Raw genomic sequence first — 14,702 nt, 5'->3', positions numbered from 1 at the left:
GGCCCGTTAGCCCAACCTCATCCCAACACAACCGCAGCACGCTGTGCTCTCAGTCACGAGTCACGATTCGCTCATTCGCACGAATAGAGCACACGCAGTCACATAGAGAAGAAAAGAGACGGCGGCAACCCTAGCTCGATTCCAGTCGAGCCAAGCGGAGGCGGCGGCGAGCCGGCGGCGTGGCGCGGCGCGGCGCAGCTACGAACAGCGGGCGGCGGCCGGCGAACCAGCAACCGCGGCGCGGTGGACGGCCATCGGCGAGCGGCGATTCGGCGACGCAATGTCCAGCAAGAGCCACGGCAAGGGGAAGGTAATATTTAGACTTCATTTTCTCTCTATTTCTTCAGAATTCAGTCTAGATTTAGCCTTTAGGCCTTGTTTTAGGATATTGCTGCTAGATGCACATTTAGTTGCTAGTTTTAGGATATTGCTGCTAGATGCAAGTTCCTAATTTGAGCAATTTCTTCAAATTTCATTTGTTTCATTTGTAATGTAGATGAAAAAGAAAAGTGCTGCTGACAGTACCATATTTACAATGTGGGGAAAAGCTTCAAAAGCAAAAAAGATTGATGAAAGATCAACACCTAGTCAACCTGAGAGTAGTCTGCAATTGGTTCTATTTCAAGCACCGGATGCAGGACTTGAACCGGAGAGCAGCCGCGCAAACCCAGTCCCAATTATGGTAGATAATGAAGAAATTGATGAAGATGATGATGAACTAACACAAGCTGATTTGGGGGCACTTGAACATGATCCTGGGAAGCGAATTCCCATCTCAAGGTATGATGTCAATGATCAAGATAGAGTGAGTAGGAGATACATTGAGCTGGGGCCATGTCAACCAAAGAACCATAAGTTCAAGGTCATGTGCGCAGAGATGGAAGGTTTACAAACTTGAAGAGTATAATTGAACTTTCAGCTATGCTTGTGGAGACAAACAAACATCAACAATACTTTCTTGTTTACAAACTTCTTAAGTTGGTACTGATTTTGCCAATAGCTACTGCTAGTGTTGAAATGATATTCTCCTTGATGAACTATGTGAAGAATAAGCTAAGAAACAAAATGAGTGATGAATATTTGAACAATGCTTTGGTTACATTTGTTGAGAGAGATTTTTTCAATCAAGTGAAGGATGAAGATCGATGTCATAAAAATCTTCCAACTAGGCGATCGCAAAGTTACATGGTAATAGTATCAATTACTCTATCAAGAAAAGGTAATGCTTGTATGCCTCAATGCAAATGATTAGTTGTATTATTGATAATTACTATGGATTTATGGTTTTATGAACTATCTATTTTGTGCTGTTATTTGACTAAAATATTGTTGGTACTAGTGAATTTGTGGCCATATGTCATATGTATATACTATATAGCTGTTATTTTGTTCACATTGAGCTTTGAGCTTTTTTTGGGGGAGGGAAATGAATACCCTTCACCCAATTCCTGGAGCCGCCGTTGATGTGGGCTGATGCCAACATCAACTTGGGATGGCCGATGAGAGCCCCCTTTTTTGGGTGGACGCCTCAAATGGCTATTCGGAGGACCATTCGAGGGTGTCTCTGGCGATGCTCTTAGCGTGACCGGTAACTAACTACCCGGGGTAAGCGCGTGCATGCGAAGCAAATGATCCTCCTCATCTTCCTGTTGTTGCGATGCAGGTGCACACTTGCTTACACGCGTACGTACTCGCTTGCCGCCATTGTTCTTCCGCTGAGCTCCAACGGAAAACGTAAAGAGCATGGCCAAGGTTTTCTCTCGATCGGCACGTCAGCTCACCAAAGATGATGATCCTGAGGCAGGCTCCGCTAACACGCAACCATCCCAAAAAAGCGCGCAGCAGATAAGGATTCCTCCGCACTCGACGCTAGCGGCTGAATCCCGGACCCCACGTGCCCCACATGGCAGCCAAAAACCAGCGGCCCACACGTCGGCCTCCCAATCCACCCACCCTCGGCCGTTAACCACTCCGGGCCGCAAGACATTTCCAGCTCCCCATCCGACGGCCCAGATTCGCCCAATCAAATCTCACTTTCCGCCAGTGGCCCCGCCCGTATAAAAAAAACGGAAAAACTTCTTCACCCACTCTCCTCCCTCCCTCCCTATCTCCTTCCATCCATCTGACCATCTCCACCACCTCGCTCGCCCGCCATCGCCATGCTCCGGACCATCTCGAGGCTGCGGGAGGCGGCGGCGCCGCTCGCCTCCGCCTCCGCCGCCACCGTCCGGCGATGCTCCGGCGGGCCCCGGATCCACGCGGACGTCAACTGCCCGCGCTGCACGGGGCACATGTCCGTGCAGCTCTCCGTGCAGCCCGTCCCTCCCCCGCCCGCCGACGGGGCCTCCCACCCGCCCCACCACCACGACGGCGCCGGCGAGTGCCCCACCTGCCGCGCCGCCTTCCTCTTCCGCGCCCACCGGATCGAGCCCCTGCGCGGCGCCTTCCTCGAGATCCCCGGCGGCGTCGGCGGCGCCGACGAGGACAAGCACCGGGAGGGCCTACTCCGGATCAAGAGGATGATCACCGAGCGCCCGCCCGACGAGTGGCCACCGATGCCGCAGCCGCCGCCGATGCAGATGCCGCAGGTCCCCTCGCGCCGGAAACAGGGGAGGAGGAGAGGGAGGGAGGAAGGCGGAGGAGGCGGGGGCGGCGGCGGCGGCGGTGGCGGTGGCGGCAACAGCGGGGACTCCTCTGGCGGAGAGGGCACCAGCGCCGCGCCCAAGAGGGAGTGGTGGGGAGGCGCCAGCCTGGGCGAGGAGCTCCCCACGCCGCGGGAGATGTCCCGGAGGCTCGACGAGTTCGTCATCGGCCAGGGCAAGGCTAAAAAGGTACTCGCTACTCCGCTCTGGTCCCAATTATGGGTTATCCGGTTCCAACGGGTGCGATCGCTGCTAGTCCTGGCGTACGTGATGCAATGTAGTATGCTGTACTTGCATACTTCACTGCTACCTTCACACGGATAGGTGAATTTTGGGTCTTACAGAGTGGATCTGCCTAGGTGGCTCGCATAATTGAGTGATATCGTGTACGGCTGCCTGCTGCGGCAACGCACAAATGCAACTTGGCTTTAATTACTGGCTGATTGTGCCTGAACTTGAAAGTTCAGTGCGTTGTTTTTGTGGTTGCTTGCTCAATGGTTGTTGCCAATTGGCTTAAATATTTGGTCTGCAAATATAGGTGATGATAGTTTATAATTTCTAGAATTGAGTGAAATCATATACAGCTGGGTGATGGGGTAACAAAAAAGCGCACCTCGTTTTAATTACTGTCTGAAGCGTGTTTTTGTGATTGCTTCCTCAATGGTGTCTTCCAATTGGCTTCAAATTCCGTATTTTCAGCACGTTTGAATATAGCTAGATGATATTTCGGGATTAATTTCAGTATTCAAACGCGTATCATTGAGGCCAAAAAGCTCTGGCATTACATGCGTCACTGGCTTCAAATCGAGAGAATGTTCCTTTGCCATGCAGCTAGAAGCCTAGAATAGAGAATACACAGGTTACGGAGATAAAATTCCATCTGCTTAGCACGCGGCAGCGATTTCGATGATTCAGCTGCCGAAAGGTATCACCGTGGCTTGTCAGGTGTTTCCAGTAAAATGCAGAATCGGGTTATGGAAATTCAAGATGGAGAAGTCGCAGCTGAGTAATGCAGCGATTGCTTGGTAGATGATTATTGATGCTACTGATACGTAACACTCACCACAGTTTCTTAATATCTGATCATTTTTTTATGCCTCGGTAAGGATTGTGAGTGTTTCTAGTAGAAATGTAGATTTTGGTTCTGGTGATTCAAGATGGAGAAATCATAGCTCAGTGAATGGAGCGATTGTTTGGTAAATGATCATTGATGCTACTGATTACAGAATATTTGCCTCTATGGATTACCATATTATACTACTCGTGAGTGGTTGTACGGATTACAGATATGCTGTGAACTGAATTAGCAATAGTTCCTGAAGCTCCTTATAAAATTGGAAAGATTCAATACTGTATTTTTAAATATAGTTACTCTACATGATATTTCGGCATTAATTTCAGTATTCAAACGGGCATCATTGAGGCCAAAAAACCTGGCATTACATGATTCACTGGCTTCAAATAGAGAGAATGTTCCTTTGCCGTGCAGCTAGAAGCCTAGAACAGAGAATACACAGGTTACCAAGATGAAATTCCATCTGCTTAGCACGCGGCAGTGATTTCAATGATTCGGCTGCCGAAAGGTATCACCGTAGCTTGTCAGCTGTTTCCAGTAAAATGCAGAATCGGGTTATGGAAATTCAAGATGGAAAAGTCGCAGCTGAGTAATGCAGCAATTGCTTGGTAGATGATTATTGATGCTACTAATACGTAACACTCACCACTGTATCTTAACATCTCATTCGTGATTTTTTATGGCTCGGTAAGGATCGTGAGTGTTTCTAGTAGAAATGTAGAATTTGGTTCTGGTGATTCGAGATGTAGAAATCATAGCTCGGTAAATGAAGCGATTGCTTGGTAAATGATCATTGATGCTGCTGATTACAGAATATTCTGCCTCTATGGATTACCATATTATACTACTCGCCAGTGGGTGTACGGACTAGAGATATGTTGTGAACTGAATTAGGCAATAGTTCCTGAAGCTGTTTATAAAATTGGAAATTTTCAATATGGTATTTTTGCAGGAGAAACTTGAAATAAGTTGGATATCTATTTTTTTCACTAACCAAAATGAGTAAAATGCAATAAGTATTACCTTGTGTTTCATTTATGGCATAATATTTTTTTTCCAGAAAAAACATACTACGATATTTCCAACATACTTATCCAAATTCTTACTTTCATTGCAGGTTCTATCAGTAGCTGTATACAACCATTATAAGAGAATATATAACGCAACTGTACAGAAAGGGTTAGTCTCTCTCCTTAGCTGTCCTCAGTCTAGCCTTCTTATCATATCTCCACAGTATCAAATCATGAAATGCTGAAGTATTTTTACACATTTGTGATGTGCCCATTTAAAGTGTTTACCCCTCCGTTCGAAATTAGTTGATGCAGCTTCTTTCCAAAATGAGCGAATCTACACACTGAAACGCGTCTATATACATGCATATCTAGACCAAAGTTGTGTCAACTAATTTGGAACAGAGGGAATAGTTGTTTATTGGCATGTTCTGCTTTTTGACTGACATATTTGTGAATCCAGATCTGCGGCCAATTCTGGGTATCCCGACACTACAGACGATGAGCAAAATAATGTAGAGATAGATAAAAGCAATGTACTTCTGATGGGTCCAACTGGCTCAGGTCAGTATTTGTTTTTGAGCTTCAACATTTCTAAATAGAGTTTTCAAAGGATACCATATACATGTTTAATGGGACATGTTACAAGTTGGCGCTGATAATGATATATTTCTTCATTCTATCTGCTGACAGGAAAAACATTGCTCGCAAAAACATTAGCACGCATTGTAAATGTACCATTCATTATAGCTGATGCGACATCATTAACACAGGCAAGTCCATCACCAATTTATGATCATATTGCTTACGGAACTGTCGCAGAAGAATCTTACTTAAATGCATCCAGTCGATATATGAATGCCCAGTGATTAGCATTGTTGCTCTTAAACATGAATTGTGTGTGTACACTATTCTAAAATTCGCAGTTTAACCAATACTTCCCTATCTTATAATATGCCTAACGATTGGGTTTCAATTTTTGAATCTAAGTAATTTTGTCAAGATTTCATATCAAAGTAGATTTCTCTATCGTGAACTGGCTTTTATTACTATTTCCACCTGCTTTTCGACTTCTATCATACTTGTATGTTGTGGACTATAATTGCAGAGATAGAATGCGATATTTGTACGGTGAAGCTAGATATATGTTGTTATTAAGGGGAAACCAAAAAGAACTAAGCTTACATCGTTTTGCAGGCTGGATATGTAGGTGAAGATGTAGAGTCAATACTTCAGAAATTACTAGTGGTATGTGTGGCTGGCTATCAATGCCTTTTCTTTGCATATATTCACATTAATGATCAGAGAGAAATTTAAGATTTCCTGACCCTCCTGACATTCTGAATTTTCAGGAGGCCGAATATAACGTTCAAGCTGCACAGCAAGGGATAGTGTACATAGATGAAGTAGATAAGATAACAAAGAAGGTACAGATTTTTTTCTTCTCCCTTTTGCTTAGTTTTTTTTAACGAGGAGGCTTCTAATAACAACCTTGTTGCAGGCTGAGAGTGCAAATGTTAGTAGAGATGTATCTGGTGAAGGTGTTCAACAGGCTTTGTTAAAAATCCTAGAAGGAACGGTAAGTGATCACTATTATTTTTTTTCTTCATTTAATGTTCACAGCTGTAGTAATTAGTTGGACCTCACACGAGGTTTCCTTGAAAGACTTCAACCTCTCATCAAGAGACTAGTCTATACAACATTGAAATATATTACATCCATGCCTGGATGATAAGTCATGTAAGAAATAGCCTTACTGTATACAAAACTATGTGATATTGTATCTTATATACAAATAAACGGCTGTTGCACACTGGGTTATCAAAATTATTCCAGATGTTGGTGACACAATTAATGCCTATAATTTGGTGATACTGCGTTACTTTGATTATTATGTTTATTCATTTCTGCAAGGAGATACTGCCATATGTTGGGTACTATCTTAACTTAGTTTTGCTTTGTACACAGGTCGTCACCATTCCTGAAAAGGGATCTCGCAAAAATTCTCGCAATGATAGTATACAGGTTACATCCCTATACAGTCCTTCATAAATCATTCAGTATGATATGGATTCAAAAATTGATTGCATTTAATAAAAAAGTTCCTTCAAATGGAAATCTTCTGTGTGTGTGTGGAAAAGATAGTCTACCTTAGTGCGTTGTTCATGATGAACATGGAAATAAGAAGCATGTTTTAACGACTGAAAGGCCAATATGCTCTTGTTAGAGTAGAACTGGCTACATTATTTGCCTTTTCATACAGGGTTTCTTTTGATAGTAATATAGCAGTGATCCATGGGGCTGTGGTGGAAATGCCCAAGAGCATGCATATTTTATTTCTCAGCCTCTATGTGCATTATAAGCACTGTAAACCTGTCTTCATATTTCATTGTTTTCAGCAAGTCATGCCTGTAACAGATCTTATTCTAATGCAGATAGACACAAAAGACATTCTTTTCATATGTGGCGGTGCTTTTGTAGATTTGGAAAAAACTATTTCGGAAAGGTACTGCATATTTTAGAAATTGCTTACTTTGCAGATATTTGAAATTGATAAGTGGATGTGGAATTTAACTGTGACTTCTTACATGAATCAGACGACAAGATTCATCTATAGGATTTGGGGCACCCATTCGTACAAACATGAGAAGTTCTGGAGTGACCAATCCAACGATCACTTCATCTTTGTTAGAATCTGTAAGCATGTTGTTATCTAGTGATAGAATTACAGAAACGCCTTCCGACGTTCTAACTGTTTCCGTTGGTACTTGGAGCAGGTTTTTTATCTTACAAAAATATATTCTTCACATAGTTATGAACAATTCCATGCCCATTGGCAGGTTGAGAGTGGAGACCTTGCGAAGTATGGCCTTATACCAGAGTTCATCGGACGCTTGCCAATTCTAGTTAGTTTAGCAGCTCTGAACGAAGATCAACTTGTTCAGGTAGTTCTGAAAATGAAGTGCAATTAATTTTTTACTTGTATCCCCATAATGTTGCTGGTTTAAGCCTTTGATGTCCTCATTCATTCAGAATTATGTTCTGTTCTCTTTCACATAAACTAAATGATCCAACATCTGCATAAGTTCTTAGATGATTTTCGTATTGCTAGCTCGCTGAAACTAACTGAAGTAATTTGATCTGCATTCAGGTTCTTACAGAACCAAAGAATTCGCTTTCGAGGCAATACAGGAAAATGTTCAGCCTGAACAATGTGAGGCCACAAAAAATTATTGTGATAATAGACTTGCTTGTTTGCGGTATTTATAATCTCTAGTTTTCTTGGTTCTCAGGTTAAGCTGCACTTTACTGATGGTGCTCTGAGAATAATAGCAAAGAAGGCCATAGTCAGAAATACAGGCGCACGTGGTCTAAGAGCTATCCTAGAGAACTTCTTATTGGAGGCCATGTATGAGGTATGCTTTGCACTGTTCTGTAATGATGATGCAGAACTGGGGTGTACATTCTGATGTTCTTCGCAAACAGATCCCAGATGAGAAAGCTGGAGATGAGCGAGTAGATGCTGTTGTGGTGGATGAGGAGGCCATTGGTTCTGTTGATAGGCCTGGTTGCGGGGCTAAAATTCTTCGAGGGGACGGTGCATTGGGGCGGTACATAACAAGAAGTAACATGCCGAATTCACCGGTATGGTCCTTAATAGCTGGAACACTGAAACTTACACCGGAATCTTCTAGACCAAATACACATAGGAAAGCAGAAACAACCCAACTATTTTGCACTACTTGCTGTAATATCTGCTTTGATGTACAGGAAACTAACGAGGCGGAGGTCGAAGACGCGTACATGCTGTCAAGGATTGTTAGCTTGTAATTAACCTTACCAACACCGTATATCATGTAAAATGTTGTCCACTCACACCCCCCAGTTATTTTAACCAATTTTCCTGTGATATATTTAAGATTCTGCTGAAGATACGAGGAGCAGAGATCTAGCGCGCCATAGTGTTGTAATTGATGTAAACAGGAGTTGCCTTTTGATTGAGCAACCATCCTGCTATAAACAACATGTTTCCCATTCTTTCTGATGCCCCCCAACCGGGCAGATTATAGTTGTTGTTGGCAAAGGTGTAAACACCATTTTAACATAATAAGCAAGAGCAGTTTGCCCAGTAACATGTGCACATGTTCCAACTTCCAAGCATTGTCTGCAACCTTCTGCGTTTGTATAGTTGTTAAAAATCTGTAGTACTGGGACGCAGTGATTTCTGGAACAAGCTACACTGTGTCTGCAGTCCTACAGAAGCTGACTGCATGTAGACTTTTCAGGATCACCATCATATGAATGTTTATAGAAAAGTTATTCTGAATCTTCAGATCAATACGAAAGATTCATGATTCCATGCTAACACCAAGGGCGCGTTTGGTTACCTTGGCCGATTCCTTGCATAACTGCTTCAGTGAGATGGGAACCCTTGCGCGGCGCGAACAGGCCACGGTGCAGTTTTGGGCTGTTGTTTAATAGGTTGTGCAGAATTTTTTGGCCCAGCAGAAATGAATGACTCAATCTGTTTGGTTTCATACGAGCCCAGTAATAGCCTCACCACTTATACATATGGTGACCTTACCTCTCACCTCCTCGCCTATCACAAAGCCTCACGTCGCCGTTTACAAGTTTCGGCACGTCGGCGACCACGAAGACAGACACCACCATGGCATCGCCGATCACGCCGGTCAAAACCGTCACCACGTCGCCGACCACGAAGACGAAGAGCACCATGACACCGTCGGTCACGCCGGTAAGAAACATGGGCACGTCGCCGATCACGAAGATGAAGACCACCATAGCATCGTCGTTCACGCCGGCCAGAAGCATCACCACCTCGTCGACCACGAGAACGAAGACAACCATGACGCAATCGGTGACACCGGCCACAAGCATCACCATGTCGACCACGAAGACGAGACCACCATGATACCGCCGGTCACGCCGGTCACAAGCATCACCACGTCGCCCACCACGAAGACAAACACCACCATGACAACACCGTTCACGCCCGTCACAAGCATCACCACGTCGCCGACCACGAAGACAAACACCACCATGATAACACCGTTCACGCCCGTCACAAGCATAACCATGTCGCCGATGACGAAGCTGAATACCACCATGACACCGTCGGTCACGCCGGTCACAAGCATCATCACGTCGTGGACCACGAAGATGAACATCACCATGCCGCCACCACCATGGATTATCACCTCTCACTTCTCACATATCATCACCACGTCGCCGTCTATGAAAATGACAAGCGAGAAGTTGAGCAAAAATAATGCAAACTATACTCACACATACGTACACATTACATTATACTAGTGAGCCATTTATTTATACGTCTATGTCCACCAAAACGAAAACCTTTCAACATGAAAATTATGCGGAATCGTGAGGTGAACCCACCCCTCGAAGGAAATTTTAAACGGTTGAGTGCGTGTGACGAATTTGGCAAAATTCGCTCAAAACTTCATACACGAAATTGACGACTTACGAAACTCGAAACCGATTGTGGGAATTGATTCCTATCATTAACATGCATCTTTTTCACGTACAGATTATTTCGATTCGGACTATGTTTATGTTGATTTGAGAAGAGGGTGTGTGTGGAGTAGTGTAAGGGATAACCCAAAGTAGGTGTAGGAGTTACATCAGTGGAGTCAAGGAGGCTCGAGAACGGGCCTGTCCCTGGAGAAACTGGCATTCTGGACGTTTCTCCGGGGCCTGACCCGCCGCTGCTTTAAGAACCGATTTATGCAAGAACTCGACTCGGTCTAGGTAATCAAATGGCTGAAAATTGCTAGCTCGATACGAACCAAGGACTCACATGCAGCCCCAAATGTTTTGAGTATGCGGAAAGGTTTGAACTCTGAACCCTGAACTGGCAGTTCGAAAAGCGAGGAAAACAGAGGGGATGTCGAACGGAAGTGGCCAGTCCACCAAGCGCAAACCTTGCTACGGTTACATGAACCCGGGGCGCGCACGAATCACGAGGCTGATCGGGTGGCGAAACGGACCCGTCACTCTCGTCTCCGTCCCCTCCCACCTACTCCCAGCCCCTCACCGAGAGAGAAATCTCGAACTCTCCTGAACCTTCGGAACGCGAGAGAGAGAGATGGCGTTCGGCGGCAGGAGGGGGTCGTCGAGGTGGGGCCTTCCGGTGGTGAGGTCGGACGCGCTCGGCAAGCTCGGCCCCTCCTTCGGCATCGGCGCCGGGTGCGGCGTCGGCGTCGGAGTCGGCATCCTCGGCGGTACGTGCCTCACCAGTTTAGGATACTCCTCCGCCTCCTCTCTGTCAGCCTGGACTGAATCGGCGGTGGGCATGGTACGCCACCAGCTAGGTTCGTTTTGCGCGTAGGCTGCTGACCGGCTGTTCAGTTTGGATATTTGGTGCCGTCACCGTCAGGATCAGGCTAGGCAGTTCCAACAACGGGAAAATTCGATTCGAGACTCTTGTTTAAATCGTTAAACATATCTTGCACTTCCAATCGGCTGCATGTTATCAGCAACTAGTAAGACTGTAGGTCTGTTGGGTTCAGGTTCAACAATTTAGGCCTGCATGAACTATTGGACTCTGATGATTCCGTCGCTGTGGGATTCTTGTGAAAACCTGAGAACTGAGTTCAAAGCGAGTGCGCAGCCAGCCCACCCGGGTTTGAATCCCCATCTCGCGGTAATTAATTCCCGATCTCCCATGCAGTTCCAACAATGGGAAAATTCGATTCGAGACTCTTTCTTGTTTGAAGCGCATAAACATATCCTGCACTTCTAATCGGCTGCATGTTATCTACTGTTGGACTAGTATGACTGTAGGTCTGCTGGGTTCAGGTTCAGTAATTTAGGCCTGTATGAACTATTGGACTCTGATGATTCCGTCGCTGTGGGATTCCTGTGAAAATCTGTGTCCCCAAATTTTCATACAGGTTTGGTTCGGTTCATTTGAAAATGATTTAATACAGTGAATGTGTTGGCTGATTTGTGATTCTGTGGATGACTGGCTAGACAATATATTTTTATCTTTTATGTGAATGAAAATATTATGGCAGTTTGGAAAAAAAGTGGTTCGCAAACGAAAATATTTGCGTGATTTTGATGATTACTTAAAGAGGAAATTGCAGTCAAGACTCAAGAATAATAATATGACTGGTATTAGTGTATCTGGTATTCTGGTGACTGTTTGTTCTAATGTAGAATTTACCCATCTGAGAGCAAACGCACGTGATAAGCCGAGATACCCAGGAAAATGTGGCTGTCGTGCAAAACCCAGTAGCCAGCTTGAAAAGGAGAGAGCTACTCATATAACTTCCCATAGTCTGGCGAACTAAAACAAGTATTGCCAATCCAGATCACTCTAGTGACACTCTTTTTGCTAATTCAAGGATAAGTGGTAGGAGGGCGTAGATTGTAGGGGAAGGAGGAGAGCGGACGCAGCCGAGGAGGAGGGCGCCGGCGACAGGGCGACGTGGCGGCGGGCAAGGCGGCGGCGGCTAGGGTTAGGAGAGACCGACTCCTCTGGGAGTCGGCAATAATGATATGATTATTGCTTGATTCTTCACGTCTGATTACAACTAGTATTTATTAGCTGAAAAGAGATTAACAATAAGGTCGTCAGATATTCACATGTGTGTTTGAGGTCATCTGCACTGTATAGTGTATTAGATTATGCCTTTCCTTGCATCCTGTAACTTTGGACCCCCCATGGTACAAATCAGTAAATCTTGTTCCATGTGCATGCTCTGAGTTGTTCCTCCCACTATAATCACTTGTGTTAATTGTAAGGTGGCATGCTGGTGTTGGCTTCTAAGTACTTTACAGTTCATACAGATCGAATACCATCTAAAAGAGCAAAATTATTTAAGCAGGTGACGGTGAACACAATAAAACATCTGGTTCCCGCATATGCTGACAGTGGATTTTTTTTAACATCATGTTATCTTGTCTGTTCTTATCTCACTTCTTATGTTGCTGAACAGGTGCAGGAATTGGAGCTGGATTCCCTGGTTTACAGCTGGGATTTGGAGCTGGTGCTGGATGTGGAATAGGAATAGGTTTTGGTTATGGTTTTGGAAAGGGAATGGCGTATGATGAGAACGGGAAATATTCAAACATCAGGAGATCATTTCAGAACTCCAGGAGTCTTCCTTACGAGTAAGAAATTACTCTATGCTTTGTACTAATGCAAGATGGCTCCATTTGGGCTTCTCCTATGGTTCAACATGCTTACATCCTAGATGGGCCGTATTTGACCTTGAATGTGCTTATACGAGTGCATGCAGTTATTCTAATTTATATTATTGCAAAACTGCAATATGGCTCCATTTGGCGTTTACCTATTGTTTGACATGCTTACATCCATACAAGTGGTCGGTTTGACCTTGGCTATGCTCATACATGTTATTTGAGTGTCAAAATGTGGTTCCTGCACTTGATTGGAACTTCGGTAAATTTTGTTAAAGGCTACCTATGGTTAAGGCGTCAATATACTTCTAGTGTATTCTTCCTGCATGATAATTTACTAGCACATGTTATCTTATGATTGCTAACACAACAACTCTGTAAAAAACTGGCCAGTTAATCATTAAGATTCGTGTATTTGTATTCTTCCTAGGTGATAATTTACTGGCACATGCTATCCCATCCTTCTAACACTATTATGTGTAAAAAACCTCTGCAGCCAAGAGTTTGATATCCTGTTTGATGAGGTGATGGAGAGCACCAGGAAGCTGATCAAAGCGACGACGAAGGAGATCGACAAGTGGAGGCGGATGTAGACTAAGCAGCACATGAAGGAACGGGCAGGGTTGGTAATATCATATATCCAGAAGCTCAAGGCGCTGTTCCATGCCTATGTGGAACCTGAAATGACCACTCGCTTGTTTGATCTTGCAGCGATTGTTTCCAGGGTTTCTCTTGCTTTGTCAATATTCTACCCTGGTGCCATCCAAGTAAAAAAAAAACTACTATCGTGGAGCCTGGAAGGATCAATTCGTGAAGCATGTGCCAGGATGCAACCATCATGTGATTGAACGCGACACTCCTTCCGCATTGTAGTATCCTTCGCAGGGTCGCTGTCGATAGTATAATGCTCATCTGTAGAACGCTGTTGCGCATTGAAATACTCGTCTTGCACACGGTGTCGCCTCAAATCTTTCGTTATCTCGTCTTAAGCATGCCACCATTATTTAGTCTACCTTGCCTCCTTGTAAGTCGTTCCTGTTTTTCTTTTTTCTTGGACATCATTGTTCAACAAGATCTGTGTTCCTCCACAGTGCTACACCAAACGTTCTGTCATACTACGTCAGATGAAAATGAAATGCTATTAGTAGTAGTATTTTCTTTTTTATCAGTATCTTTTCATCAAATCTCTCCTATACCATGGGAACATTAAGAAAATGGAGGCCTTGCAGTATACTGCACAATTCCGAGTTCTTAATACGCTTGGGTATTCAACGCGATTGATCAATCAGTGGCCGGCCTTCCAGCATCTGATTTTGTTAGTCAAGAGATCAGAGCGATCAAAATCATCAGATATTCCTCTGGCTGTGCCGGCCAAATGCTGGAGTAGAATAGACTGACTGACCACTGACGAGACCTAGAAGAAAAAACCTACAGTACTATTCTTCTTCTTGATTCGAACTTTCTCCATGGAAGGACCACAGGAAGGAAAGGTAGCATCAGGGGCAGGTAAATCTAGCGCCCTGACGTCTCATGCGAAGCTGCTCTAGCAAAAGCTGTGCAAAATGATTGAGGTCCTTTTCTCTCCGGTGTCCGGTGGTGATGCCAGATCGGCCGCAGTGGCCCTGGCCGGCACTTTTATTGGCCGAAACCTAGGCTGCCACCGTGCACATGACAATGAGTCACCTTTCGCCGCAGCGACACCGTGCAACTTATTCAAGTTCGCATGCATCACATGGCCACTTTGGCACATGGTGCTAACATGCAAGCTACCCCCAAAGAGTGATG

The 14,702-nt window shown here is 44.6% G+C and overlaps 3 protein-coding genes across 4 annotated transcripts; all 3 read left to right on the top strand.

The window, feature by feature from the left end:
- Nucleotides 1–205: 205 nt before the first annotated feature.
- LOC127340195 (uncharacterized) lies at nt 206–1,248 on the top strand. Its single transcript, XM_051365969.2, has 3 exons — nt 206–310; nt 497–780; nt 876–1,248. The coding sequence occupies exons 1-3, from the start codon at nt 281–283 to the stop codon at nt 1,246–1,248; spliced, it is 687 nt and encodes a 228-aa protein (XP_051221929.1). The 5' UTR covers nt 206–280.
- An 836-nt stretch (nt 1,249–2,084) lies between these two features.
- Nucleotides 2,085–8,860, top strand: LOC127345145 (CLP protease regulatory subunit CLPX1, mitochondrial). Its single transcript, XM_051371579.2, has 15 exons — nt 2,085–2,831; nt 4,835–4,896; nt 5,191–5,291; nt 5,421–5,500; nt 5,925–5,975; nt 6,080–6,154; nt 6,229–6,306; nt 6,696–6,752; nt 7,163–7,233; nt 7,325–7,424; nt 7,568–7,672; nt 7,879–7,941; nt 8,021–8,143; nt 8,214–8,372; nt 8,499–8,860. The coding sequence occupies exons 1-15, from the start codon at nt 2,160–2,162 to the stop codon at nt 8,556–8,558; spliced, it is 1,857 nt and encodes a 618-aa protein (XP_051227539.1). The 5' UTR covers nt 2,085–2,159; the 3' UTR covers nt 8,559–8,860.
- Nucleotides 8,861–10,735: 1,875 nt separating this feature from the next.
- LOC127345146 (uncharacterized) lies at nt 10,736–14,082 on the top strand. Of its 2 annotated transcripts, none has more exons than XM_071828561.1 (4): nt 10,736–10,990; nt 12,713–12,887; nt 13,414–13,538; nt 13,629–14,082. In XM_071828561.1, the coding sequence occupies exons 1-3, from the start codon at nt 10,855–10,857 to the stop codon at nt 13,508–13,510; spliced, it is 408 nt and encodes a 135-aa protein (XP_071684662.1). In that variant the 5' UTR covers nt 10,736–10,854; the 3' UTR covers nt 13,511–13,538; nt 13,629–14,082. The 2 variants fall into 2 exon arrangements, with proteins under 2 accessions (XP_071684662.1, XP_051227540.1); XM_051371580.2 differs by having other exon boundaries at nt 13,414–13,543.
- The last annotated feature ends 620 nt before the right edge of the window (nt 14,083–14,702 follow it).

The sequence above is a fragment of the Lolium perenne genome, chromosome 3 (genome assembly GCF_019359855.2).
Source record: "Lolium perenne isolate Kyuss_39 chromosome 3, Kyuss_2.0, whole genome shotgun sequence".
In the NCBI taxonomy this organism is placed as follows: Eukaryota; Viridiplantae; Streptophyta; class Magnoliopsida; order Poales; family Poaceae; genus Lolium; species Lolium perenne.
Note: the sequence above shows the minus strand (reverse complement) of the source record. Positions and strands in the feature narration are given on the sequence as shown.

What these genes read in the sequence shown, in the direction of transcription:
- LOC127340195 (XM_051365969.2), top strand. Translation starts at nt 281, where the DNA reads ATGTCCAGCAAGAGCCACGGCAAGGGGAAG. An exon ending in AGAGCCACGGCAAGGGGAAG is followed by an intron (nt 311 to 496) that starts GTAATATTTAGA and finishes TTTGTAATGTAG; the next exon opens with ATGAAAAAGAAAAGTGCTGC. An exon ending in AAGCGAATTCCCATCTCAAG is followed by an intron (nt 781 to 875) that starts GTATGATGTCAA and finishes TCATGTGCGCAG; the next exon opens with AGATGGAAGGTTTACAAACT.
- LOC127345145 (XM_051371579.2), top strand. Translation starts at nt 2,160, where the DNA reads ATGCTCCGGACCATCTCGAGGCTGCGGGAGGCGGCGGCGCCGCTCGCC. An exon ending in AACGCAACTGTACAGAAAGG is followed by an intron (nt 4,897 to 5,190) that starts GTTAGTCTCTCT and finishes TTGTGAATCCAG; the next exon opens with ATCTGCGGCCAATTCTGGGT. An exon ending in TATTGGAGGCCATGTATGAG is followed by an intron (nt 8,144 to 8,213) that starts GTATGCTTTGCA and finishes CTTCGCAAACAG; the next exon opens with ATCCCAGATGAGAAAGCTGG.
- LOC127345146 (XM_071828561.1), top strand. Translation starts at nt 10,855, where the DNA reads ATGGCGTTCGGCGGCAGGAGGGGGTCGTCGAGGTGGGGCCTTCCGGTG. An exon ending in CGGAGTCGGCATCCTCGGCG is followed by an intron (nt 10,991 to 12,712) that starts GTACGTGCCTCA and finishes GTTGCTGAACAG; the next exon opens with GTGCAGGAATTGGAGCTGGA. An exon ending in TCCAGGAGTCTTCCTTACGA is followed by an intron (nt 12,888 to 13,413) that starts GTAAGAAATTAC and finishes AAACCTCTGCAG; the next exon opens with CCAAGAGTTTGATATCCTGT.